The sequence below is a fragment of the Poecilia reticulata genome, chromosome 21, assembly GCF_904066995.2.
Source record: "Poecilia reticulata chromosome 21, P_reticulata-male-v2, whole genome shotgun sequence".
In the NCBI taxonomy this organism is placed as follows: Eukaryota; Metazoa; Chordata; class Actinopteri; order Cyprinodontiformes; family Poeciliidae; genus Poecilia; species Poecilia reticulata.
Genome location: NC_088850.1, coordinates 22,394,534 through 22,422,022, shown reverse-complemented (window position 1 = coordinate 22,422,022; position 27,489 = coordinate 22,394,534). Strand labels below are relative to the sequence as shown.

General features: G+C 38.5%; 2 protein-coding genes across 2 annotated transcripts; both read left to right on the top strand.

The window, feature by feature from the left end:
- The first annotated feature begins 5,260 nt into the window (after positions 1-5,260).
- LOC103474709 (uncharacterized) lies at positions 5,261-12,303 on the top strand. Its single transcript, XM_081602839.1, has 11 exons — positions 5,261-5,488; positions 6,230-6,318; positions 6,514-6,663; positions 7,094-7,239; positions 7,593-7,729; positions 7,837-7,930; positions 8,228-8,345; positions 8,460-8,683; positions 8,797-8,968; positions 9,154-9,281; positions 9,501-12,303. The coding sequence occupies exons 2-11, from the start codon at positions 6,231-6,233 to the stop codon at positions 9,816-9,818; spliced, it is 1,575 nt and encodes a 524-aa protein (XP_081458965.1). The 5' UTR covers positions 5,261-5,488; position 6,230; the 3' UTR covers positions 9,819-12,303.
- Positions 12,304-15,547: 3,244 nt separating this feature from the next.
- Positions 15,548-24,200, top strand: LOC103458026 (uncharacterized). Its single transcript, XM_081602614.1, has 7 exons — positions 15,548-15,996; positions 17,557-17,745; positions 17,873-18,057; positions 18,158-18,414; positions 20,283-20,403; positions 21,471-21,606; positions 21,679-24,200. The coding sequence occupies exons 2-7, from the start codon at positions 17,562-17,564 to the stop codon at positions 21,867-21,869; spliced, it is 1,074 nt and encodes a 357-aa protein (XP_081458740.1). The 5' UTR covers positions 15,548-15,996; positions 17,557-17,561; the 3' UTR covers positions 21,870-24,200.
- The last annotated feature ends 3,289 nt before the right edge of the window (positions 24,201-27,489 follow it).

Sequence of the window (27,489 nt, the reverse complement as noted above, 5' to 3'; positions counted from 1 at the left end):
TATTTGTGCAATGTAAATTTGTTATTAGAACCAAGTTGAATTTTTGAGTAGTGTAAAGGAATTATACTCCTATTGTAAAAGCTAAAACATACTTTAAAAGTGATTTATATTTAAGCATTATTATAAGTACAAAATATGTACAAAACGACTTTGGGGTAGTTTCATTTTTTAAGTTAGAACAACTTAAATTTTTGAGTTGACTTTCTATAAATTTAAGTTGGAGGGATTAAAAATTTGTATATGAATTAAAGTAAATAAATTGAGTTAGACTGACCTACATTTATCAAGTTAAACAAACTAAAAAATATATGTTGATCCAACTTAATTGAATTACTTGTTACCTACAGAAGTAATTCAATTAAGTTGGATCAACTTTTTTCTTTTTAGAGTGTGCTCGTGTGTAGGGATTATTAAACCAGATAAAACTGAAACGGCCACTTAAAGAAATCTGTTCTGTGTAGAACAGATGTACCAGACAAAGGTTATTTTTTTAATCATAAATGCAAAGTGTGTATATTTTTTGTAAACATGTAGGTATATATAGATATATTTGGTATATCGGTTCTGAGTATGCTGTTATTTAAGAAAATTGCTTTTTTTTTTTTTAAAGTCTATGTACTCCAGTTCATGATTTATTGATTTTGAAACGAGCTGACAGTTATTTCAGTAATCCATTAATCCTGATGAATTGCTTCAGCCCTGTTGTTTCTAATTGTTTCTTGTGTTTAGCTTCATTGTTTATCCTGGTGTTCTGTCTTTTGCATACTTGCATAAATTTTTCTTAAACTATCAGGCCTGTTTCTTGATTCCTTTTAGTCTCAGTTCATATTTGTTAGTCTCCTCCCCCATTTCCATTCCATTGTGTTCACATTCACCAAATATTAAACTCTTCATCCGATCTGTGTGTCATCATCACACTCCTGCTGCTCACCTGTCTCTCCTGCCATTTCTGCTCCTCAGTTTCTGGTGGATTCCTCACTTCCATGCAGTGATCTATAGCAGCGTTTCCATTACAGTTATTCACAAAACCTTTTTCAATGTTTCACTGATGTCAAAAAAGCACAATTTTGATATTGCAGTGTGTTTCCATTAAATAAGAAACACAATCAAAATCACATGTGAATAAATTTGTTAATGCGATAAGTCATTTAAAAACCTCCAGTCTGTCTTCTTCTTCCTCATGGTTTTAGCCAGTAGCAACATTCAGTTGTTGATCATAACTTGTGATGTTAAAACAATGCTTCCATTGCAGTTTTGTGAAATAAACCAATTTCAATAAGGTAAAAAAACCACCACCTCAAAACTTTTTAATTGAAAAACAATTTTTTTCAGAAATTCAAAGAGAATTTACTTTTGTAATGTCAAACTGCGCAATTATATAATTGATGGAAACGCAGTTTTTGCCTAATTTTTTGCTGTTTTTACTTTAAATTTCCTGACAGTGTTCAGATATGTGTGCACGGGCTTGATTGACAGCGCTAAGACCCTCCTCTTGGCTCTGATTGGTTGTTTCTGGTGTATTCCTGCAGATGGCAGTAGGACCACAGGGAGGATGTGGAAGAGCTAAATTTTTTTCACAAATCATCTGTCTCATGTTATACTGTCACCACATAGTGGCAGTTTTAATAAATGTGCAAACAAAAAAAATCTTTCATAAAGGTTGCATAATTCTTTGGGTCAAATTTTTTTGTCACAGACATTGATGAAACTGTTAACATTTTACTGCTGGTTTTACTGCTATTTGCTTTTAAGGTAAAATGTGAATGAGTTAATTTACCCAACGTTTTCAGCTGGCTCTAGATGTATTGGTGGCCTAATCAAAACATTCACGACCCTCTGAAAGGTAAGCCCCCCCCCCTAAGCACAAAATTAGTTGTTCCAAAATAGTACAGTTTAAGTAGATCGATAAAAGTATACTAAAGTAAGTAAAAATGTAGTATATTAAAGTATACTTTTTTTTCACCTGGGCAGCCAAGCCTGCTGAAGCAACTCTGGCTCTCCCATTCAGACGGTCACTTCCTGTCACCGTCTGGGGCGAACGGGTTCCCTCCACAGTCACAGCTTTCCTTTCAGTAAGCACCGGGAGCGTCTCTCCATCCCAAGCAGCCGTTTAGCAGAGGAGCTTTTGGGAGACCCCGCCGATGACGAGGCCCCTCAATAAAGACGCCATCTGAGCCCGATCAGCTCTGATCCGATGGCACCAGGCCTGTGTTAACAAACGCTTTGCTCTGGAAGCTGGCCACGCAGAATGAATAGCCATCTGCTGTGGACTGAGTGGCTGTAAACAGCATCAGATAGCTGAGTGCAGAGCGGGAAGCGTTTATCAGCCGGTCATCCTCAGCTCTGTTAGTTCTGCTCTGCTCCTCCGTTTATGGCTGCCTTGCTCTTTTTTTTTTCCTGCCACTCATTTTCCTTTCATTTTTATTAAACCTCTCTCATGGGATTAAGATCTGCCACATAAAAAATTATTTTTTAAAATAATCTGGTTTTATAGAGACACTCATTTACATGAAGTGTTTCCATTTGGTCCACATGAACGCCATGGATGGCTGTGTTTATGTTTCAGTTTACGAGGAGCTGGAATGAGAAGCGGATAATAGGAACGTTCTGCAATGCTTGGCAGGACGACAGTATGAACTGCAGGAGTTACTGAACCACAACTTGGAGAAGAACAAAGTGCTGTAGTGCTCACCTTACCAGGAGCCAGTATAGCTAGGCGCCTTCATTAGCAGCTATGGCAGACAGAGCCACTGGAGCTCCACGCTTTGCATTCTCAAGCAATTCTAGTTAGATTCACTCCTCTGTCCTCGACTTTTCATTCTGATTTTATGTATAATAATTAGGCCTGAAATGATTCATCGGACTAATCATGCTTAGACCGATTAATGTGACTGAGAACACAGACTCTAAAAAAGGTCATTTGCTGAAAGGACATCAGCCTCAGAGCGGTGATTAAATCAAAACTGTACAAATAATCAAAACATTTCACATTTAACATAAAAAAAAACAAAAAAACTTTTGTGTGCAAATATATTCAACCCAAAACTCATCAAGTGTCAGTTTTAGCTTCACTTGGTTCATATTGTGTAAAAAAACCAAACTATTTCTTAGCATCTTTTGCTATTCATTTATTAATTGGTTAATCAAAAAAAAAAATTTTAATAAAATTGACAGATCAGAAGTATTAATGTTAAATCAAACAGAAAGCACTGAGCCGTTCACATGTTGAACTCAAAATTTGTCTTTTAGCTGCAGAAATCCTTCGATACAAATGATCAAACATTCACTAAAGGAACGCTGACATTGCAATTAAATGTTCATCCTCTTATTTTAAGAAAGGAACTGAGCATTTTGATTATTTGCATCTTGCAATATAATGTTTTAATTTGCATTAAAAAATGCAAAAAGTTAAATCAAAAGTCTGCAAAATATACTCGTTTTTTCCGATTAATCGATAAATCATCAGAATGACTAAAAGATTAATTGATTACTATAAGAATCAGTTGCACCACTGATAAACAGAGAAACGAGCAGAATAGGGCAAGACCACACACAAATAACCCTCAACCAAGAACATGTTGCATTTTAGGGAATTTGTTTTTTGTGTCTATTAATGTATTTATAATGATGTTTTTTAAACAGGCTTAAGTGATGAAAATGTGCTTTTTTTTATCCAATTAATTGTCAGACTATAATTGTTTACTAAGATGACTAAGATGTTTACTAAGATAAAAAAACAAAACAACTTTTGTGTGCAAATATATTCAACCCAAAACTCATCAAGTGTCAGTTTTAGCTTCACTTGGTTCATATTGTGTAAAAAAAAAAAACCCTATTTCTTAGCATCTTTTGCTATTCATTTATTAATTGGTTAATCCAAAAAAAAAAATGTAATAAAATTGGCAGATCAGAAGTATTGATGTTAAATCAATCAGAAAACACTGACGATTATTACAAGGCTGTAATAATCCCTGAATGCGTCCTGTACTGTGTGTGTGGATAATAGTTAATATTAGCAGCTAAGCTGGTTTCTCCTGATTGTTGTTGTCAGTGATCTGGTGGCCCAGCAGCGTCTGCAGCCTCTGCGGCCTGCTGCTCCTATCTGCTCTGTCTGCTTCCCCGTCTCTGTGAAGCCTGGCTAATGACACCCTTCCAGATGGCTCGCCTGCTGTGTGTGTGTGTGTGTGTGCGCTGGCCAGGTTTGAAAGGGATCTTTCATCTTTCCTCTTCCTCTGACAAAAGAACGGGTCCAGTCAGCACAGCTGCCTATCTGCCGCCTCTCCTCCTCAGCATGTCTCCATTAATCCCAACATTCTGCCGCGTGTTTCAGTCGAGGACTGCTCTCTCTTCCGTCACTCCATCTGTACTTGCTTCCTCAGCCTATCAGTATGCCTCTCTTCTCTTTTCCAGAGTCAAACTCTCTATCCTTTCCCTCTGATCCTCACTTTCTTCTCTAACTCTTCCTCTTGGCTCGCCGCCTTGCCCCCCCATCTCTCCCCGCCTCTCTCTTTATTCTGTTTCAGTCTTTGCTTCTCCTTCTCTGTGCCTCGGCTTGTTTCTTCTTTGCTGCGTAACAGAGAATGACATGTTTAGCAGTCCCCCTGCTCTCTCCTCTCATAAGGAATTACTGTCCTGACCCACTTCTACAGGAAACCTCTGCAACATCCTCAAAGACGCGGAGCTATTTGTGTTCATGAATGCTGCATAGCTCTCGTATTGTCTCCATGATCATAAATCTACAAACATGTCAACTCGTCCTCGGAAAAAATGAAAGGCTAATTTGCAGTAATGAATTTAAAAGTAGCAGCAGGGTATCAAACGTAAAGTGGAGCGTTTCAGGATTTTAACGAACAAATACGACACACTGTGCCTCTCAAAAATATTCACATTCTTTTGAGGTTTTTTTTCTTTTATTATTATTTTTCTAGCAATTGTTGAAAGAAAATCAAACAGGATGATGCTAACAGTACAGTTTTTGCCATTAGCCTTTAGCTAACAGATTTTCTGTTTCTGCAAACAGGAAGTCAGTCTAGAATACTGTTATGTTGTGTCTGTGCGGCAACCAAAGCTGCTTGTGTAATTAAAGCAGAGTTGATTGATTTATTAATAATGCACTTGAAGTGAGGTTGAACCCATTTCTCTGATGTTTTTAATATCCTGTACAGCATGTCAATGCAGCGGACCTAATGTCTATTTCTGGTTTCATTGCAAAATCAGCAAAGCTGATCGACTGTATGAGGAAGTAGATGCACAGGAAAAATAGGAGAGTAATTTTTTCGGAGTTAACATTATTTTCATCTGAAAGAGTCATGTTTATACATTATAGAGTGAAATCATTTCAATTAGTCAATAGACTCGGAACAAAAAAATAGAGTAAATCATATCAGAGTAAAACAAGAACACGCCCACTGAAGTTCCTTAAGTTTCGTTTCTTCCACCATCTTGTTTTTCCGCATTGGAACGGAGGCGACGGTTAGCTGTGTGCCAGGTAAGTCCCCAAATGGGTTATAGATATATTTTACGTGGGGTTTTATGATTTATTTTTTTTATTACTAAGATTAATTATCTCTAGTGGAAAGATGATGTGCTACTGTGTGGTCGTGGGGGAAGGAGGGGTGCAGCGAGGAATTAATATGATTGGCTAACTAATTAGCATGTGTGCTTCAGCTAATTTAATTTAGCCGTTTCCAACAATGTAAGCAGAAAAAAAACATCAATGTTGTACAATGCTACGTCCATTTTTTAATTTTCACAAGTCAAGACTGTCGCTATTTTTAAGCTGAGAAACGGAGTTTAAAAGAGGAGTTAGCTGTACAGTCGAAGCTGGCTCTGCTAGCTTGTGGAGCCAGGATTCCGCCCAGAAAATGGCGCGGGAGGACTACGCTAGTAGCTTCTTGAACGTAGAGCAGCGATTAAAAAAACAGGATTAAAGTTGTGCTTTGTATGCAAACTATGTAAGTTGTCAGTAAAACATTTTTGACTGACTTTTTTGTTCATAAACCCCGTTTACATCGAGTTGCATGGAGCTGATATGTTGTTTTTTTCCTTTTTAGTTGTGGTGATTGGCTAAATTTAATTAAAGAGTCTAGCTAGCGATCCCATTAAGGATAGTTGTTAGCCACCCAGTGCTTTTCCCCCATTATGGTTTCAACCTTTTATCTTAATTTTTTATTCAGTTTGATAAGTATGTTTATATAATTATTGAAAAATATATTTTTACATAATGCAGGATGCAAGCTGTGCGTGTCAAATACAGAGATCGACAGAAATACGTCTGTTTTGAAGACCAACTGTCTTACAGTTCGTTTTTGGAATGTGGTGAGTGCAAACAAAACAAGTTTACAGCATTTTTACATATTAGGTTTATCAAAAACGTTTTGGGAATGGTGCCAAAATAGATGTTTACCAGCTTTTCAGTTTTCATTTTTTAAACTTAATTTTACTTTTTATGCCATTTTAATTATTTACATATGTTCAAATATAGAATAAATAAATAATTTGCTATGTTCACAGCTGCAAAAAAGTTCAGCATTCCAACCTTGGATTTAAAAGTCTTTGATGACTCAAAGACTGAAGTGGATGAGGAGGTTTTTGAGCTCCTTTTGAAAAGTCCAAACCTTGGTGTGCTGGAAATTTGTGAAGCACAAGATCTCAATCCAGAAGGTAGGTTGTTTTGAAGTGTCATTTGTTTATTTTTGTGAACTATTTTTGGTCATCCTTCTGGGTTTGACCAATAGGGATAGAAATTGCTTTCCAGATCAGTATAGACATGTTGATGTCCATTTGATATCACCAATCTGAGATCATAAAAGCATTCACCTTTGTAGCATTTCAAACATGTGGAAACGTCCTACATCAACAATTTAACCTATTTTTAAGTGTTTCAGTGGTTAATTACAATGAACACAGAAAAATGTGCATGAGTTAGTTGTGTTTGTATCAAACTGTTTTGTGTAAGAAGAGCTCATCAGGTGATTTCATAGTTTAATTTATTTAAAATAATCTTTTGTTATGGTTTCTGTAACCACTTAGGTGGTTAGAGAAACAATTTTAGTGTGTTGGCTTCTGTTAACTCTACCAACAAAATGTTTAGATAATCCTATGGATCAGCAAAGTTGTGCAGCAAGCAGCTCCTTTACCAGTTCTAGTGGAGAAACGGAAGTGGACTCCGATGACACCATTGTGTTGCAACACAGTCCTGCAACAAGACGGAGAACTGAAGACACCTCTCTTGCCCAAGTAAGCTATGTAGATAACTGTGCAAACTTCCATAGAGTTTTTACAAATTTGAATACATTGTATAAATATATATATATAAATTACTCTATAAAAAAGCACTTTCTGTGTTTTTTCCTTCAGCATATCTCTGCACATTCTAGTCCAGATCCTTACCATAGAAGGCTCTGGACTTCACAAAAATTTAAGTTCTTGAAGTTTTTATTTGTGCTTTTTAACATAACTTACTATTCTACTAATAACTATTATAGCTCTTCTAATACTGTCTCTTTTTTATGAAATAAAATAGGATTTGTAATTGTCTTGTGTACGGTGTTTTCGTGATGTATCGATTTATATTTTTACCATCATTTAAGATGATTGAAAATGTTCTAAAGAACAAACCAGGAGGAGACAGGATCATCAATGAATATGCGCAGACAAAAAGCCTAACAGACAGCAGACGGCGTGACATGGTCAAGATATTGGTTGCGCATATGACAAGTGAACATGGGTATGCTGAAATTATTTATTTTTTGTATGCACCTCTCACAATTACCTGTTTTGAAGGTGTTCTTTACTCCTTTAACAATGCTCATAGTTTTTTCTGTGTCTCTATAGAACAAGTCCTTCCAGATGTATCAAAGAGGACTATGCAAAGGGTATTATTACCTTGTTCCCTTACCTGGCTGATCCTAAGAGCAGATTTGGCTATGTAAGTTCAAAACAGAACTCCAACCTATTGGCTATGGTTTGAGTAGAACTGAAAATGTTTCTCTTTTGCATGCCCTGCTTCTGTGCCACTTGTTTTTAACTTTCCAATGTTTAAACCTTTGTAGAGTCCATTGTTCCAGTGTTGGGCTACTGCAGCTTGAAGAATAAACATTGTGAATAGATTTTATCTATGTAATTCAAACAATGTGATATAAAATCTGTAAATCAGAGCCACTAGCATTCACGGCTGTCTTTGCTTTTACAACTTTAAAAACATTCATCATTCACCTACTTTTAGGAGCATTATTACAATGCAGAAGATGGGAGTGGGTATCTGGCTTGGAGACTGAAGTTTGTCCAGAGAGAAGCTTCTAATGGACAAAAGAAGATCCCCAGACTGTCACAAACCCAAACAGGTATGTGTATTTATACTTGTACAATTCTCACCCTGCAACCAAACTGCACAATAAGTTCTCAAGCCTTATTTATTAAATCCTAAGATGGAGTGTCATATTCCTATATTTTTTTAGGGGGACCAACAACTGATAGGGACTGTTTGAGAGAAGAAGACTGCCTTATGACAGACAGCTTGTGTTCTGAGGCCATTGCGCTGATGAAGCACACAGCTGATGAAGGAACTGTTATGAGGAAGATGAAACAGACTTTCAACTATCGCCAGAAGATGATTCATGACCCAGTGAAGTCATCTAGTATCTTTTTGGACTTCCCAAGATTCCTGGACATAGGAGGATTGGTATGTTTATCTTCACTTCAGCTTAACCTATTTTTAACAAAGTTTAAGTTAAGGTGGATGTGAGAAAGTTTAACAAAATGATTTTTAAAACCTTCACTTCATCTATTCTCCAGGTTGAGCAGGATTTTACATTGATGTTTGGGGAAGCCATCGCTGCAAAGTTCCTGGAGAAGTGGCCCACTGTCTACAAGCAGAAAGTCCTCGAACAAAGCCGTGGTCTCACACAGTCTGATGACCTTCAGAACCTTCTTCACAATGCTGAAGGCACAACAGAAGTGGAAAATGGTAAGTTGGACTGGATTATTAAGAAAGTGTTTAATGTAACAGAATTTTATGTAAATTGATTCATTGAATTGAGGTGATGGCACCTCCTCCTGCCGTCACTGTTTGGTAAGCTCACTATGGAAGTGTTAACACTGTTGCAAATAAGAAGTTTTGGTAGCTTATGTTTACTTTACTTTTTCTTCCAGGATGGGACAGTGACATGTCATCCATTTTGATCCTTGTGCACCTCCTGCCACCGTCACCTCACGGCCGCAAGAGACCAGGAAAACTCTCAGCCAGACAAGCCAGTGAACATCTTGTGAAGTTTGTCAAGGTAAGGTTACAGTAAAGGGAACATTTATGTTGTTAAAAATTCTCTTTTCTTCACTTTTTATTGATTCATTTAATTTATTTGTATTTCTTTTGAAGTTGGTCTTAAATTTCATTTCAAGCGTCATTAAAGAGGGCCTGAAAAGTAATTTGCCTTATCTATAAGAACCCTGTCTTCTTTGAAACCCAAGACTAATCGTGTTTTATTCTGTTTTTGCCACAGACAGGAACCAGCATCCAGGAGCACCTTGATGGCATCGCAGAAAGGCGTCAACCGTACCTGCTTGCAGTAGGGACTCAGAGGAGCGTGATTCACAAGTACTTCATTGTGATTGACAAACGTGCCATACCTTGTAGATCACCAGGCTCTCTTGCCTGTTTTGATGAGCTTTTTAAAGCTCACTTTGTGTTCGGCACTTCATATGACCATGATCTGGTCAATGTGTACAATTTTCTGCAGACCGCCATTTATGAGATAGATGTTGAGACAACCAAAGTGAATCCTAGGGTTGCAGAGTTGAGGGCTCGGATGCTGCGTTAAATAGTTGTTTTGCTATGATTATGAGTATTAAGTTGAGTTGGAATGTTCTGTTTCATTTGTAAGAAGTACCACACAAATGCTAATTCTCTGACCAAGCACTTAAAAGTGATCCACGGACTTTGCTCTGGAAAGACACTTCGTCTTAAATGTGGTCAGGCAGGTTGTGCTCAAGTTTATGGCACATTTTCTGGGTTCAGAAAGCATCTTAATAAAGCACATGATAAACACTCTTCTAATCCTGGTGAAGGCCCATCTACAACTGAAGAGACATTTGAAAGTCAAGATTTGCCCTCTACGAGTGTTGCTTCTGATACTGTCCTGCTTCAGAAATCTCTTGTGTCTACTTGTGCAACAGCAGTTGCTGAACTTAAAGTGGCAGGTGTAAGTGAAAGATCAATTAACTCTTTGGTCATTTCCCTGGAAGAAATAGTTAATGATATTCAAAATCAAGCAAAAGAATCTGTGAAAAGCAGTCTTTCTTTACAAGAACCTGTCAAAAGTGACATAGAGTGCAAAATTGATCAATGTTTTGAGAAAATGGAAAATCCTTTCCTGGCATTAAATTCTGAAAGTAAAAGAACTCGTTTTTTGGCAGAGAATTGGGGACGTGTAGATCCAGTAGAATATGTCCTTGGTTCCAGATTTGATACACTGCGTAGTCGAACCACAGGGGGCTATGATCAGGTTATTGTTACAGATAAATTTGTTTACATCCCAATTTTGGAAACATTAAAGTTTATTTTTAGTCACCCTAACATAGAGGAGATGATGGCCAAGTCAAATTTAAGTGAAACTCTTAAAGATTTGTCTGATGGAGAACTTTTTAAGAGCCATGGTCTGTTTTCAAAGCAAAATCATGCCCTTCAAATTCAACTTTTTTATGATGATTTCGAAACGGCTAATCCTTTAGGATCAAAAAGGGGAATACATAAATTGGGAGCTATATATTTCACACTGCGAAATTTTTCTCCTAAATACAATTCTGCTCTACACAATATTCACTTGGTCTCTCTGTTTCATGCACAGGACATTAAAACTTATGGCTTCTCTAAGATACTTAATCCGATTGTGGAGGATGTTAAAATCCTGTAGAGGGATGGAATTACCGTTTCCCTGTATGATGAGCCAATACGTGGAACTATTGTCCAAGTTACTGGTGACAACCTTGGTCTTCATTGTCTGTTTGGTTTTGTAGAGTCATTTAGTGCCAGATACTGTTGCCGCTTTTGTCTCATTGAGAAAGAGGACTTTCAGACAGAGTTTACAGAGGACTCACCCAAGATTGTTATGCGAACTCGGGCACTTCATGCTGAACATTGTCAGAAAATGGAGGCAAATCCCAGACTTCCATATGTTATGGGTGTTAAAAAGCCATGCATTCTAAATTCACTGCGGTACTTCAGTACATGTGAAAACTTCTCAGTTGATATTATGCATGATATCTTGGAAGGAGTGGCACAATATGAAATGAAGCTGATTTTGTTGCATGTAGTTGACCAGTACACAACATTAAAGGATGTAGACAGGAGAATAAGGAGCTTTAACTATGGGTACATGGAACAAACCAACAAACCACCTACAGTGAAGTTGTTAGAGGACTCAAATGACTTGGGTTTAAATGCCATCCAGTCCTGGTGTCTACTACGTAACCTACCACTCATTTTTGGAGACTTAGTTTTTCCACATGATCAGCACTGGTATTTGCTGCAGCTGTTGCTTCAAATAGTGAATATTGTTTTTTCACCAGTGTTATCAAAAGGTATTACTATTTTCTTGAAACACCTGATTGCCGAACATCACAGGTTATTCAAACATTTGTTTCCACAGAAGAAGCTGCTCCCAAAGCATCATTTCATGGTGCATTACCCTACATGTATACTCAAAACAGGCCCAATTCTACATAGCTGGTGCATGCGATACGAAGCTAAACACAATTTCTTTAAAAAACAGTTGAAAAGTTTCAAAAATGTTACAAAAACACTGGCATTAAAGCATCAAAGTCACATTGCTTTCAGTTGGCATACATTTGACCACAAGAGACTGACCATTGGACCAGGTAAAATGGTGCCTTTAAATGCACTGAATTGGGGCTGTGAGATAGCAGAGACTCTTCAGTTACCAATCAACACCAAGGTTTTAAATGTTAAATGGGCCAAACACCATGGAAATGTGTATCGTGCAGATTTAGTTGTTTGTAAAGAAATTTTTCGTGAAATGCCAGTTTTCCATAAGATTTACAATGTTGTTGTGAAAGATGAGAGGTTACTGTTTTTTACATTTGCACTGCAAACAGTGTGTCTGAATGAGCATTTCAGTGCTTTTCAAGTTTTGTGTACAAGAGACGGACCTCATGTTATTTATGTAGAAGAGCTTTTCTGTTCCAGAGCTTTTGATTTACAGGTGTCATACAGTCATGAAGATGGAAATGTTTATATTGTTCCATACCGTTTCATGTGAACAATAAAAATGGCTGTTCAAATACTGATTTCTGGTCTATGCATTCTTACAAACTCAGCTGGGTATATTAGCTGTAAAACAATTGCTTAGTGAGTGAAATGAAGTTAAAGTTGGTTCTATTTAAGAATTTTATTTAATGTTTAACTGCACAATATGGAATAAAATGAAAAGTAAAATTTTGTACTATTAAGAGCACAATTTGACACTTTATGGAATAAAATGTATTCTATTTTGTGTAAAATTCCTTTTTAGTCAGACTAAAAGTTATCTCTACTTAGAATAGAATGCAATTCTATTTAGAGTAAATTATATTCCACTTGGAGTTAAAATACGGTGGAGTAGTTTTTCTTTTAAACAACTTGGAGTAAATTCTCTTGGAAGTGATTAAAATTTTTGCACTAAATGGAGTTGATTTTACTCTGTAATTTCAACTCTTCCATGAGAGTAAATTTTACTCTATTTAGACTGGGACCAAATGTTGTCTTTTTTAGAGTAAAATTTTCTTCAATTTGAGTAAATTTTACTCTGGAAATTTTACTGTGTGGTAGCTTCTGAGACAGCGCCGAGAAACTTTCCACCGTATTGATACATATTAATTTACATTAATGTTTGAACGACTAAAATAGGCACATATAAAGGCTTTTAAAGGGAAACTAAAGTATTTATTGATTTTGTTTTGTTTTTACAATTCTGAGTGCCACTATTCCGTGTGGAACTCAGGATTGTTATCTTTGTGGATCACTACGGCTTTCTGTATAAAGCTGCACTTATATAAAAAACGTATAAATTAAAAAAACTCAATTGGAAATTGTTTTTTGGTTTATTTCGCATGTAATGGACAGGGTGATGGAAAAGAAGAGGAAAAACAAAAAAGAAACGGAGACAAGTGAGGTGACAAGTTTAAAGCGAAAGAAGGAGATAAGAGAGGAGAGACAGAAGGATGAAGAGAACACAAGACGCTTCTACACCTGCAGAAAGCGAGACAAACAACAAGAAACTGAGAAACCTCAGAGACAAACAACATATGACAACAAGGCCAGTGAAAAGTACACAGCACTAATTAATACAAGATGTAACCAGAGTCAACTCAGAGTTCACCTGTAAACATCTAAACCCAAACAGCTGACCCCATTTTAACTAATCGCAGGCGGCTCTCACACCGGGGCGCCGATGTGGTTCGGTTAGTCTTCATACGAAGGCTGGACCACGAGTCCAGTACCGAACTGAGTGGAACAAAACATATTAGAACTTTTTTTTTACTTTTAGGATGGAGTAGTCTTGTGTGAGTGATAAAAAATATTCACAAGGTAATTTTTTTTTTCTTGACACAATTTCTTCTGGGTCTTTTTTGGGGCAAAACTCTAAGCGTAGGACTTTTTCACAATATAATCTGTGTGCCTGCACTTAAACATTTGAGGAGGTGTAAGTGTTTGGTTTTTCTAAAAGACAAAAAAGAAAAGAAAATTACAATTACAAACTTCTTTTTCACTGCAACTTCAGTTACAAGACACAAATACTTTTGTACCAAAAATACCTCCATACACCACAGCCACCCATCAGGTTCATCTGGTCTGGGAAAATAAAACATTTATACAGAAATGTTGCCACAGTTAATAATTCTAATCTCAGTATCAAGGTAAGTTTATCGTTATGTACCAAACTGAACCTAATCTGCAAACTTTAACTCTGACTATGATGCTTTACCCTGGGCTCTTGTGACAGATTTTATTAAAAAATTCTCTAATCTTTCTCATTACTCACACTGCACTCCATTATTTTGTGATCGTGTAACTCATTTACATAGTGATGAATGGAACTTTTAATTAGTTTTTTGCCACTGGCTTGCAGTCAAAGCTGTGCTGAGAGTCTGCTTAGGAACTTTAATGATGGGGTGATCCTGTCCTGAACTTGACGTCATGGTAACAGGGCTGTGATTGTGAAGCTGGTGAAAATGATGCAAATAGTTTTCAGTTTCAGTAACTGCTTAGGTTTTAGAAAAAAAAACAAAAAAACAGATGGACAGCTTGGCTCTGCACATTTAGATAATCCTTCCAGATAAAATATTGTAAAATCACTAAACAAATGTATAAAAAAAAAACCCACCAAAATTGGGGTTTAATTTCCTTACCCACATGCAGAATCAGACTCAGGAGGAGACAAAAGGTATTTAACAGATTTATATGTACAGGGAGAAACATGATGAAGATCTGCATCTCCTCAGGAACGATTTCATCTGGAGGAGGAGAGGGAAGTGATTCCTCGTCTGGGTGAGTCGACTGATGTGGATATTTTCAGTGAGGAGGAGCCGACTGAGACGTAAGGCTGAGAAATGCGTGGGAGGAGCAGATCAGCTTCTGGTGTGAAGTGAAGGTAGTTGTTTGAAGTCCAGGAGAGAGAGAGTGGAGATAAACAGGAGCTTGATGATCCAGAGGAGGATGAGAGGCTGATGGAGAGCAGCCAGGCAGGAGAGACACCCGAACGGCAGAGAACCGAGGAAGTAATCCAGGTTTCACAGAGGGACCAGCGTCTGCATTCAGGAGGAATCCTGGTTCTGGAGTCTGCACCAACTTTAAAAATTAAGATTCAGAGAACCAGTAGCTTGGACTCTGTTTTAGGATAAACTTTATTTGAACTGGTCATTTTCCTTCAAGGATTTCATATTTAGTAGAAAGACTAAGCCACTGTTGGACATTGTCAGGACATGTAAGAGATCTTTGATCTCAGAGTTTTATTCTGCTTAAAAGCAGAAGATCAAGCAGCTCCTGATATTTTAGTAAGTTTGAAGACCAGAAATTCCAAACAGATCTTTTACGCACTTCTCTCATTCACATGCATACATAGTTTATATATAAAAAAAAGATTACAAAACAAAATAGTCAGTGAAATCTGTTTTTCATTTGCAGGTTTAGGATGTATTTTATCACGAGTTTATGTTTTATGTACATCAGGCTCTAACAATTAATCACTTTCAGCTGGATTTCTTCTTTCTTTGTCTATTTTGATAATCACACAGACGTGTGTGAGCTCTGTAATTACCTGTCCTTCCTTAAAATCCTTACTTGACACAGCGGTTTAACCACAAGAAAAGAACATTTGACTTATTTATTACTGATGCATCCACATTAAATTTCTCTAAAACTTTAGTTTTAATTGAGGAAAAACTAAGTATAAGCTTTTCCACCTCTTCAAATACACACACACAAGCACACCCCCACACACGCATGCACCACCCCCCCCCCCCACGCACACACACCCCCACACGCACACACACGTGTGCACACACACGTGTGCACACAAGCAGTGGAACCGTGTGTTTAACATGGATCTGTGCCATAATCTGTGAATGCTACATTTCTCTGTACTCTGTTACTTTTCAGAATCTGGACCTCTGGTAGTTTCACACCTTGCTGTCACTGTCTGCTCTGTGTTTCCACACAGCTCACATTCTGCAGATCTTCATGCTCTTCATGCTGGCAGAGCGAAGCGCCCAGTGAATTCTGAGTCTGAAAGGAGAATTGTTTGTGAACTTTGTAGTTCTAGGACCAGACAACTGAGCTTCCTGCTTTGAACCATCAGCTGCTGCTTGCAGAACGGATTGAGGCTCAAGTCAAAAATACTTTATTGAACCCAAAGGGAAATTAAATTTCAGGACGTTGTCCTTGTGACAACAAAAAGCGAAGACATCTGTGCTGGCTAGAAAGTGGGACGGCAACCAGTCCAGGTACGCAGCTCCAAGAGGAGGAAAACTCACGGAGTTTGCTTAATTTTTCTTTTATCATGAGCTTTTAAATGTGCAGACTGAACTGAAATGATAATCATACAAACGTTATCTTTAAATGAGTGTTTTATTTTAAAATGCCACTGGAAGGTGGCATTTTATAGCTTTACAAGCTTTACAAGCTGATTATTCCTCACTGTTTCATGTTTTAGCTAATATCAGTAAGCAGCAACTCATGTGTAATAATCATCACATAGAGATTTAAAGCTTTTAAAATGTTTTTTTGAGGTTAATTCTTTCAAATAGTAATTTTTTTACTAGTTGTAAAGTTAAATTAATTAAAAAAACATACTACCAAATACTTTGCCTTGTAAGCAGTGATGGAGCCAGAACAGTTTCATAAGGATGACCAGGATGGGACTGTTGTTACTTTTCAAAATAATTCACAGAAAGTATTTTCATGAAGGCCTTGCTATATTAATACATATCAGAGTGTATTGATGTTATACACACCCCTTGGTAGGGGTGGCCAGTGATTGGTCGGGGCCAACCACCCCCTGGCTCCGCCCCCGCCTGTAAGCGTTTAAAATACTGTGAAATATTTCAAAAACGACAAATGAAGTTACGATGAGACGGAATACTGAAGATGGATGTTTTTAAGTCCAGTGCCTCGCAGATACATTAGAATTCATGTTAAACTAACAGAATGTAACGTAACTGTGAAGCTGCCATGTTTCCATGTTGACTTCTGACCAACAAGCACAAAACCCTCTCAGGAGACAGTAGCTGCATTCCCATTGACCATGGAATTGGCTCAGTAGGAAAATGCCAATTTTGGGAAAAAATAGATAAGGACTCACACCAGACTGTTAAAGTAGATATTTTGCTGCCTATATGTTGTTCCGAACCTACATCCCCCTACAGCGACTTAATATCTTCATCTGAAAATTGATGAACCTGTTGTACCTTTGTGTTCAAGCGCTCTCAAATGTTGACCACAGTGCAATTTTGGATACTGCTGTTTTATCTTAAGTGGTATCTAATGATGCACAATACATGTGAAGCTTAACAGATTCTTTAAAGTATTTTTTGTCTGTAACAGGACATATTTTACTCGCAACCAACTCAAAAAGCCTTAAGAACCTCCCCATTAACACCAGCTATAAAAAGATACCACATCTCTGAAGACAAAACTATAATATGACTCAATGTTACTGTAAGCTCTTCATGTCTACAGGAAATCACATCAACTTGTAAAACACATGGTTTGTTAAATGTATTAAATACATTTGCAATCAAGAATTGTGACTGGATATTTGAACCACCCTGACAATAAAACAGTTTTTCTCATTCTTCAGTGTCTGTTCAGACATTGACCTCGCAGCACGACTAACATGCAAAGAACCTGCTTTGCCAAACAAGCTGTGCTGGTACTCCCTTATGTTTGCTCCTTTACATTTACTCCTTTTAATACTCCTTTACGTTTATTATTGTCTACTGAGCTCAAAGAGATTCAAACATTTTTCCTTGCTGATTTTTTCCCCCTCATTGTTCATTTTGCAGTGAAGATGCTGCCCTGGACTCAGTTGGTGTTGGTCTTTCTTAGCGTGGCGCAGGCTGTGGTAAGCTGCCCTGATGTCTGCAAATGCTCCAAGAAGTCTGGCCCAGAAAAGTCCGAAGTCAACTGTCATAAAAAGGGTCTCCGTAGCCTTCCTTCCAATCTGCCTCCGGACGCCTGGATCCTCAAACTGGGTGAGTGGCATTCGGATAATCAGGTCGTTCTTTGAAATATGTTACATTTGAGTGTATATGACTCTGAAGTCATTTATTACAGGTGTAGTTGCAAGACTAATATTTTTTTCCCCACTGATGCAAAAAGGTGAGAATGGCATCACAACCCTAAAAGCCAATTCATTTAGATCAGCGCCCAAGATTGAGAGCATCAACCTGGAACGAAATGCAATCAAATCCATCCATCCCAATGCCTTTTCTGGTGCCAAACAACTGATGCTGCTCAATCTTTATGGCAACCACATCACAGTGCTCCCCCCAAGGGGGTTTCAGGTAAGGTGGTCAGAAAGAAAAGGACAGTGTGTTCCTCCATTCTACACCGTAATCTGACCAAAACTCTGTTTTCATTTTCATTTTTTTACCTCCCCTGCAGGACCTCCTGAACCTTCGTTTCCTCATGCTGGGCCAGAACCAGATTGGGATTCTCAAATCTGAGATGTTTGCTGGCATGAGGAACCTCTCAGACCTCGATCTACCTCTTAATGCGCTGACAGCGCTTCCGTCTAATGCCTTCAGACCTTTGATTGCCCTCAAAGTGTTGGACCTTTCCCTCAATCGAATCCAAAGGATTTCTCCAAAGGCCTTCACTGGACTCAGACAGCTCCTGTTCCTCAATCTGGACAACAACAGGTCACTATAATATATGGTATTCAAGTATTTAAAAAAAATTCAATATATGAACAAGATGAACCCATAAAATACAGCACCTCATGGTACTATTTATACTCTTGTTATTTTCTGTAATGTGACATTTTGTCACATTACAGCCATTAGAATAAGCAACAAAAAGAATGTGCGACCTAAATGGAACGATTTGTCTTCCATACAAAATCATCATTATGTGCATAATAGAGATCATTCATTGCCCTATATTTATCTGTTGTAAGCTGAACAAGAGACTGGTTGGAGCATCACCTTTCAGTAGGACAATGATCCTGAACTTACAGCACGATCTACAATAGAGTGCTTTAGAGGTCAAACCCATTTTCATTTTGGGCCACAACCGGCCCTATGGATGTCCTCAAAGGGCAAAATGCTTTGATAAAATCCATTAATAATCTGTTGACGATATCTCTGCATTAGATGAGTACATCTTAAAATTAAATAATACTGAACGTCTTTTTACATTGATGTAATTTGGCACTATACAGATAAAAACGTTTTTGATTTGACTGATCCAATTGAAACTTGAGATGTTCAGAGATGTTCTCCAGCTTTCTGACGAAGCCTGAGCTATTTTGCAAAGAAGAAATGGCAAAAAAAACAAACAATTCGGTCGATAAGGGTTACTTCACACCAACCCTGCCTAGTCCACTAAATGATCTAATGGCAGTTTATTTGCCTAGAAAGTCCGGTTTGATGGGGGAGATGTGAACCTTAGGTTCTAGGTTTTTAGGTCCTATAAACCTAGAACCTAAAGACCTAGGTTTCTAGGTCCTAGGTCCTAAAAACTAGGTTTTTAGGTCCTCCTAAAAACCTAGTTCTTGTTTTGGTTAACGTAAACTCTGGTGCAGTTTGAATGCATGTGTAAACACCAAACAGATCAAAGACTGCTCTAAAGGCAGTAAGTGGACTGTAGTCCTGGGCATTCTGGGAAAATACAACCAAAACAAATCTACTAGTCTAGTGCTAACGGAAGAAAAGGCTCGTGATCTTTTACCAAAGTAAAGAGAAAGCCTACTATCGCTAAAATCTGACATCACCCCATTTATGTTTACGTTTTGTGAAGAAGGAAGTTACGCTCATGTCTTCTTCAGAAACCCTCTTTCTGTCATTTCCTTCAGTGGTTCTTGGTGTAGCGCCACCACAGGAGAGGAGGGGAACACATTTTCAATTAGTCTGGATTGTTTGGCACAGTCTGTGATGGACTGGCGAAACTGTCCAGGGTGATCCCGCCTCTTGCTCGAAATGTCTGGCTGGAGATAGGCACCAGCACCAATGCTGACCCCACTAGGGACAAGGGTGTAAGAAAAGGATGGATGGATTTTTGGCACAGTGCAGTGTGAAAGTGAACCACAGCATGGTTGTTGCCATTTTGATCCCCAATCAAACCGAGTCTACCAGAGGTGGTTGGTAGAAAAACCCTCCAAAAATGTTTCAGAGAAAGGTGGCTCTACAAAATATTAACTGACAGTTCCTCAAGATAATAAATCATAAAAAACCCTTTGTAGATTGTTATTAATTTCGTGAGATAAACTCATGTTTATCTTTTATGATCCCATGGCATACCAAAATGTAAGAGTGCATTCATTCCTTTTCAATGTGTTGCATGTACGGTGCTACAAGACCTCACTTTATGTTCTTAATTTGCTACAAACACTTTAAAACACATTGTTGTAATTTATCTTTTCGAATCTTAATTTCTTTAAAGGTGTGACACAGTGTGAAGTGAGTGCTAACAGTCAGCTTGCCAATGAAGTGAAACCCGTTGTTGTATTGTCCTATAATCAGCTGCCTATTAATGCACTAATCTGGAGAATTTGTCTCACATAACTCAGTCTGAAAACTGTCCCATCTGGAGCATTCCGGCCGCTGAGATCACTGGAGATGCTGGTTCTGGACAACAACCTCTTGTCAACACTGAGTCAGTCAGCTCTGGATGGCCTTAGCAATCTGCAGGTAACAACATTGTTGCCTTCACAGGAAGTGTGAAAAAATAACTAAGGTTGCATTCCCACCAAGCCTGTCTGGTCCGCTTTAATTCAACACTAGTTCCTTTGTAAAGTCTGGTTTGTTTGGGAAGGTGTGAAAATGTAATCAAACTCTGACATGGACCAAAAAAGCAAACTCTCATCCGCCTATGGTTGGTTTGGTTGAAGTGAACTCTGGTGCGGTTTGAATGTGTATGTGAACTCTAAGCGAACGTGGGAACAAGTCAACTTGTCATTATAAAAATGACCACCTCTTTTTTTTTTTTTTTTTGCTGAAAGATGATTTAGGGGGGGAAAAAAAAATCACTTTTGACTTGAAGGAGACAATAAACGACTTTGGCCATGTTCTTTTCTGAAGGCTCTTCCAAATTTAAGGAATTTTTTGGGGGGCTTGTTTTTGAATATGAAGCTGCTTATTTGGGCTTCAATTTCTTTCCTCAAAAAAAAAAAAAAAAAAAATATTACCGAGCTCCCCACAATAAAACAAAAACATAAACGGTAGGTAGTTTGCGCGGTGTGACATGAAGGCATACGCTGTAAAATCACTTTAAAATCTCATGGATTTGTGTAGGTGCCACGTTAAGCTGTTTTGGGCTGGTTTTTATGGAGCTGGTTGCTTGTTTCTCTCGTAAGATGTGGCAACGCTGCCTGCAACCGATGTAAAAGCAGGAAGCAGCCAGAGATAAATCCTTCAACCGCTAAAATCTGATGATACTCCATTTTTGTTTACATTTCGTGAAGAAGGAAGTCGCGCTCAGTGTTTTCTTCAGAGGTTTTTGTGTTGTTTCCTTCGCACAGCGCCACCACAGGCGAGGAGGGAAACAGGTATTTCATTCAGTTCAGACAGTTGGACAACTAGCAGGGTGAAAAGAAACCACACCAGCTGAAAATGTAGCAAATGTCGCAGTTTTGGACTTGAATTTTTAGGACGTGGAAACACCATAAAGAAATGACCTCACACTGTCAACATTCTTCAAGTTTTCTATATAAAGTTCATCCCATAAGGCAAACTAAATTAGCTTCTTATTGAACCAGGAGCTCTACCTGAGGAACAACGAGCTGGAGCAGCTGCCATCTGGTGCGTTCAGCAACATGCCCAAGCTCTCCCAGCTTGGACTCAGTGGAAACCGCCTGAAGACAGTGGATGGAAACATGTTCAGCCATATTCCAGGTTAGATAGACCCAATTCCTTTTCTTCCACTCCCGGTGCCCTGGTTACAGTCTCCTTTGTCCTTCACCTCAGAGCTGAAGAAGCTGCACCTGCATGAGAACCCGTGGCAGTGCGACTGTAGCATCATCTCCCTGGTGAGGTGGATGGGACAGACCAAGGCCGCCATGTCGCCCCGGGACGCCCCGAAATGTGCGAGCCCACCGCAGCTGAAGAACAAGAGCCTGAGCAGCCTGCGGCTGGCGACGCTGCAGTGCAGCGCCTGATGTCCAGGAGCACACCACAGCATGTGGACACATTAATATGTCAAAACCAACTTACTTTTTAGTATTTTTTCTGTTCTAAGCTACAGTGTGGAGAACGTACACACCAAACTCCTAATGTAATTATAAATTTATCTCGAACCTCTGAGCTGATGTGTTGTTTCAGATCCCATGTATGTTTTTTTCCCTGCTTCTCTTTGTGAATGTTTCTGACATCAAACAGCATTAAAATCTCTTTTGCTGCCAAAGATTTTAATTGGACAAAGTGAGGACTGTCTCCATCAACGGAGACCATGTCTGCTTCCTAAGCTCTTAAATTCAGCTGTGAGATGAACATTAATCTCATAATCTCATATTTTCCAAAGAATCTATCCAAGTATGGAAAGTGAGGGATTACATGCAAAAGGATTACATTAATCTTGTTCGAGAAGAGTGCCTTAAATTTTTGTATTTGGAGCACGAAGTTGAGAAAGAAAGACGTCTCATTCGCTGTGGTGAAATAAAACTAAAATAAAAATGGAGACAGTTCCAGTCAGGCTGTTAAATCTGTATTCTTTAAAATGAAAAACTAACGGTAAATATGGTGCTTATGTTCAGTCTTAATCCTGCAGTATTCTGTTTTTTCTTTAGCTTTGATCTGCAACAAAGACATCCAAAACGTTTAGCAACATACCATTGCCATCTTAGAAGATGTTGGTGGCAGCATCATGCTGTGGGATGATTTTCTTCAGCAGGAATAAGAAAGCTAATCAGAGATGATTTAGAGATGAATTCTGCTAAACGTTGCACAATAACAGAAGAAAAGGTTGGAGTTTTCAAAAAACTTGAACCTGGGGCGGAGGTTCACCTTCCAATATGGCAGCTAGAGACATTTCACTGACGTGACTTTTATAAAAAAAAAAAATTATTTACATATTTGTTGAAACTGACAGTTCAATATGAGAGATTATGTGTGAGAAAAAGGAGCTCCTGACAACCAATCAGAGCCAGGAGGTGGGCCTTCGCTTGTAGACACGCCCATCATTCCCATACCCACTTTTAATCTTTATCAACAAAATAGTTTGAAAGCCATCTTATCAGTTTGCTTCAGTTTTACCTGAGACATGACTTTGTGTTCATCTGTCACATGAAATTCCAATAAAACACACAGAACAGTGGAAATATCAGTACATGTGAAGGTTCTAAAATGAAACAATGGAAGGCCAACACATCAGTGCAGAAGTTATTTTAATGAAAAAAAAAAAACATGAATATTTTGAAAGAAGAAATGACTTGGTGTTTTAATTCAGCAGTATTGGGCAGGTAGAGCGGAGCTGCTGCAGTGAATCTGTCCACTGATCATTTCTCCTTTATCTCTGACAGTCAGACACAACAATCAGGCTGAATGGGAGGGAAAGAGGCAGAGCATGCAGACCCTGTGAAACCAGCCTAAAGAACGAAAAGCAAAGGCAGACAGAGACAGCGGTAAGGGGAAGGAGGACGGTTTTCTGAGCTCATGGTTGCTGTGGTTCTCTGTGTAATTGACATCTGAACTCCACACAAAGCCTCTGACATGACAACACCAGCGTCTCTCTTGCTTGATCATTTCCACCTGCATTAAACCTGCAATTATGAGGCAACGTCTGAGAACAATGTTTCACTTCTGCTCTGTTCTGAGCTGGAGCTCATTGTGCTGCTGGATATTTGACAGCAGAGTCGGCTGATGTTCTCCCTCCTTTTTCTGTCATGTCTTTCTTTTGTTTTGATGTGTTTTTTTAAACAGCCAGTTTAATGCATAAGAAACTCGGCTAATCTCAAACAGGAGATTGAAGCTGAAGCTTCACGTTTGGGTTTAATATTGCATATTTGATTTCCTGTTGAAACCGCTGTGTCTTCGTACCTGATAATACTGTTTGTGACAGAGATATTTATTGTATGCAAAAAGATATAAATTTGGATGCAGAAGAAAATATGATAAAAAAATGAATCTGATGAACTCCTGACTTTAGAAAAATGAGAAAACAAATATCACATCCTCCTTGATATTTAATCTGCTGAAGACCTGCAGTTCTCTTTGAGACATTATTTCTTTTTTAAATAAGACCTGTTTATTCAGGTTCTCAGAACAGATTAATGGTTATATAGTTATGAAGAAAAACCCAGATTTTTTTTTCTTTTTACTCTCACATCATGAGTCATTTCAACCAAACAGGTAAACACAGAGCACAATAACCAACAAACACAAAGAAAAAAAAACTGAAGAAAATGTGCTTTTAATAATTTAGCTGTGAAATAATATTTTTTGATTGAAAAATAAATCAAATCAAAATAAAACCATGGCACGTAAATTGTTTAGCGCTGGAATGATGAGATGTTTTATTTAAATGTGTCTTTTTGTGTCGTACTGATTCTTCCTGTGTGTGTGCGTGTGTGTGTGTGTGGATGTGTGTGTGTGTGTGTGTGTCCGCCCACAGAGCCGTCTCCTCGGCTCCACGGTGCAGGTAACTGGGACACTCTGTGGGATGTTTGTAGGACAATGCCACCCTCTTCTTGGCCCAGAAAAGATGTTAGGAGTCTTTTTTTTTTGGATCTTGTTAAACATTTGATGCTTTTCAGTTAGCGTTTTGTTAAAAAGTTGTATTCATCCCTTAACAGCTGACTAAGCGTGACCCAGTTGGCAAAAAACTTCCATCACCTTTAGGTCTCATTAAGATGTTGGTTGAAGCGGAGCAGCTCCACCAGGCTTTGTGTGCAGAGAAAGAGGCGCTTCTTTACTCTGCTGCCTGTGTTGTGTTTACAGTATTTGCCTAAGTGCAGTTACAACCTTCACAGATAAGTAGCTCTTAGTTTTGCTACTTGTAGGCCTTTGACTACACCACAAAACTTGATTAAAGTGTTGAATTACACACATCTCAACCAGGATCACTTTAAGAAACTTCTGTTGCTTTTGACAACATTCTGACTAAAAAGTGTGAGGGACTGGTGATGTGTTAGACTGGATCAGGTCTCGCCTAGTCGACCAGGATGTCATTTAGCAATTAGAAATATTACCACACCTGTCTTTTAAGATCATGGAAGCTAAATTCCTTTTAAGCCATTTGATTTATATAGTGTTTTTATAACCACTGAAGGTAACATAGTTACTTGATTGTGCTATAAAATGGCACATGGATAATAATGGATAACACATGACACCGCCCCTTCAAGTAGGATTAGACAGGACTAGTGGGCCTGTGAAGCTGCTTTAAGATCCTTGTAGATAGAAAGAAAAAAAGAACGAGTACATTTCCACCAAAAAAACTCAGACATTTTCTGAGTTTGAACAGTTAAAATTGGCTAGGAAAAAAACAACTGAAATTTTGAGTTTTTTGAGAAAAATCTGGAAATTTTCTGAATTTGAAAAGTCAAAAAACTTTGGACTTTAGAAATTCAGAAATTTCCATGGTTTTTTTCTAGAAGATTTCTCAGCTTAATTATTTTTTTCCTAACAAAATTCAAACTTTTTAAACTCAAAAATTTTCTTGCTGTTTCTAAGAAATTTCTGAGAGAAATCTTGATATTTCTGAGGTTTTTCTAGCAAACTTTCAACTTTTCCATCTCAGAAATGTCCTTGTTTTTTCTAGAAAGTTTCTAGTTTGTCAGAGATTTACTCTTCCTCTAAGTCCCCAGTACTCCAGCAGATAGATGCCCTTTAGGCTGCATCAGCAGAGTCGTATATGTAAGTAAAATCCACATCAGCCGGTGCCGTGGCAGAGGAACTGGCTGTGCAGCAAAGTATGAGCTGAAACGCTGAGCTGCAGGCCGAAGCGCTGACAGAGGCCTGCAGCAGCGAGCGTCTGCTCAGAGATTCCATCAGAGGAGGTTTAGCACCGTCCTGCTGATCTGGCACAGCAACAGTCAGTCTCTGTTGCCTGTGTTTGCTTTTGCATCACACCCTGCATGCCTTCAGGTTAAAACGCTGAAGAAACATGCAGCTCCTCAAGTCAAAGGCTGTTAGGAAATCACACTGCTGTCAGGAAGGGAGCGTGAGCTAAAAGTCTGCAAATATGATCCAGGTCCTCTGGACTAGATGGGTGTTATCAATGTGTGTGTGTGTGTGTGTGTGTGTGTGTGTGTGTGTGTGTGTGTGTGTGTGTGTGTGTTTAGTTTTCAAGGTGAAGATTTGCTACCATTAATTTCAATTCTGTTCAGTTTTATTTCTATAGTTTGCTTGTTCCTCATATTGAACATGCGTGTAGCAAACAGTAGAGAGGAAAAAAAATCTTTAACAGGAAGAAAAAATAACTGAGAGAAAGCATAATGTTGAAATGACAGCAAATAATGGAAACTGGAGAGTAGTAGTAGAAGACGAAAGTGACAAAACGTGGTCAGTTATTTGTGACCAAAGGAGGCAGCACTGAGACAGTCTCAGGCGAAAATAAAATGGAACTCAACAAACTCACACAAAAATGTCAAAATTTGAATAGATATATAAAGACATAACCCTAAAGAACTTCTTTAGAATTATTTAGAAAAAAAAAAGTTGATTTGGGGGTTAGTTATACTTCACACACATGTAGCCAGAGGTACATGGTGTCTGGAGTCTAGACCTTAATCCAAGCAACATGTGTCAAGATGTCATATCTGCTGGTTACAAAATCTATCCAAATGATTTCATTTATTAAAAGGGATGGGCAGAAATGTCACTTTCAGACCAACAAAGCTGGTGGTTTTAGTATTAGCGGTGGGAATACAAATGTTGGACTGCATTTGGTTGGTTGATCAGAAAAATTCCCGATAAAATATCAGCGAGACAAAATGTAAGTAAAGCTTCATGGAAAATAAAAACTTTTATTCTCTTGAAACTGAAAACGTGAAAAAGCTGTTTTAGTATTCTGAGTCTCCTGGTTTCCTCTGAGGCGTCTCCAAGAAGCCAATAGGTGCAGGCAGCAATCTGCCCCTGCAAAGAAAACAGTCCACAATGTTGTGTATCATGCACACACACACAAACAGACACGCACACACACACACGCACACACACACACACACACACACACACACACAGACACATAGTTAGCTACAGCAAACAAGCTCCACAAACACACAGTCTCCCTTCCGTGGCTGCAGCAGCAGCAAGCAGCTCACTGACAGATGATTCAGAGCACTCCCGATGAGAACAATGCTCCGGTGCCATCCTCACACCACCAGTCTTTCCCACAGTTGCCATGGGAACCCTTGCTCGTGTCATCTTCCAGCAGAAGTGTTTGTGTTGTCTTGCTTCCTACCAAGCTGGGAGTCACGTGCTCAGCTGACAATGCCAGCAGGAAAATCCCTGCTTCAAGGACGGCAGACAGAGAGCACTGCAAAAAAAACAACAAAAAAAAAAAACATGCAGTGGTGAATTTAACATGCTCAATTTCAAGAAAGCTTTTTTGGTGGATATTCAGCATCAGTCGGTTCCCTCTTCCCATCGTCACAGAGCAGTTTTTATTAAGAAATAAAAAACAAAACATACACCCAGTGACTCCTGCCTTCCTGCGCCTAGAGCCGGTTATTCTCCGTCAGCCTCCTGCACCCGCTGGATGCTGGCGCAGGAAACTCATAAGAGGCAATAAGCAGAGTAACTCGATCAGAGGGAAGCTACGGATTTGTTGAATTCAATTTG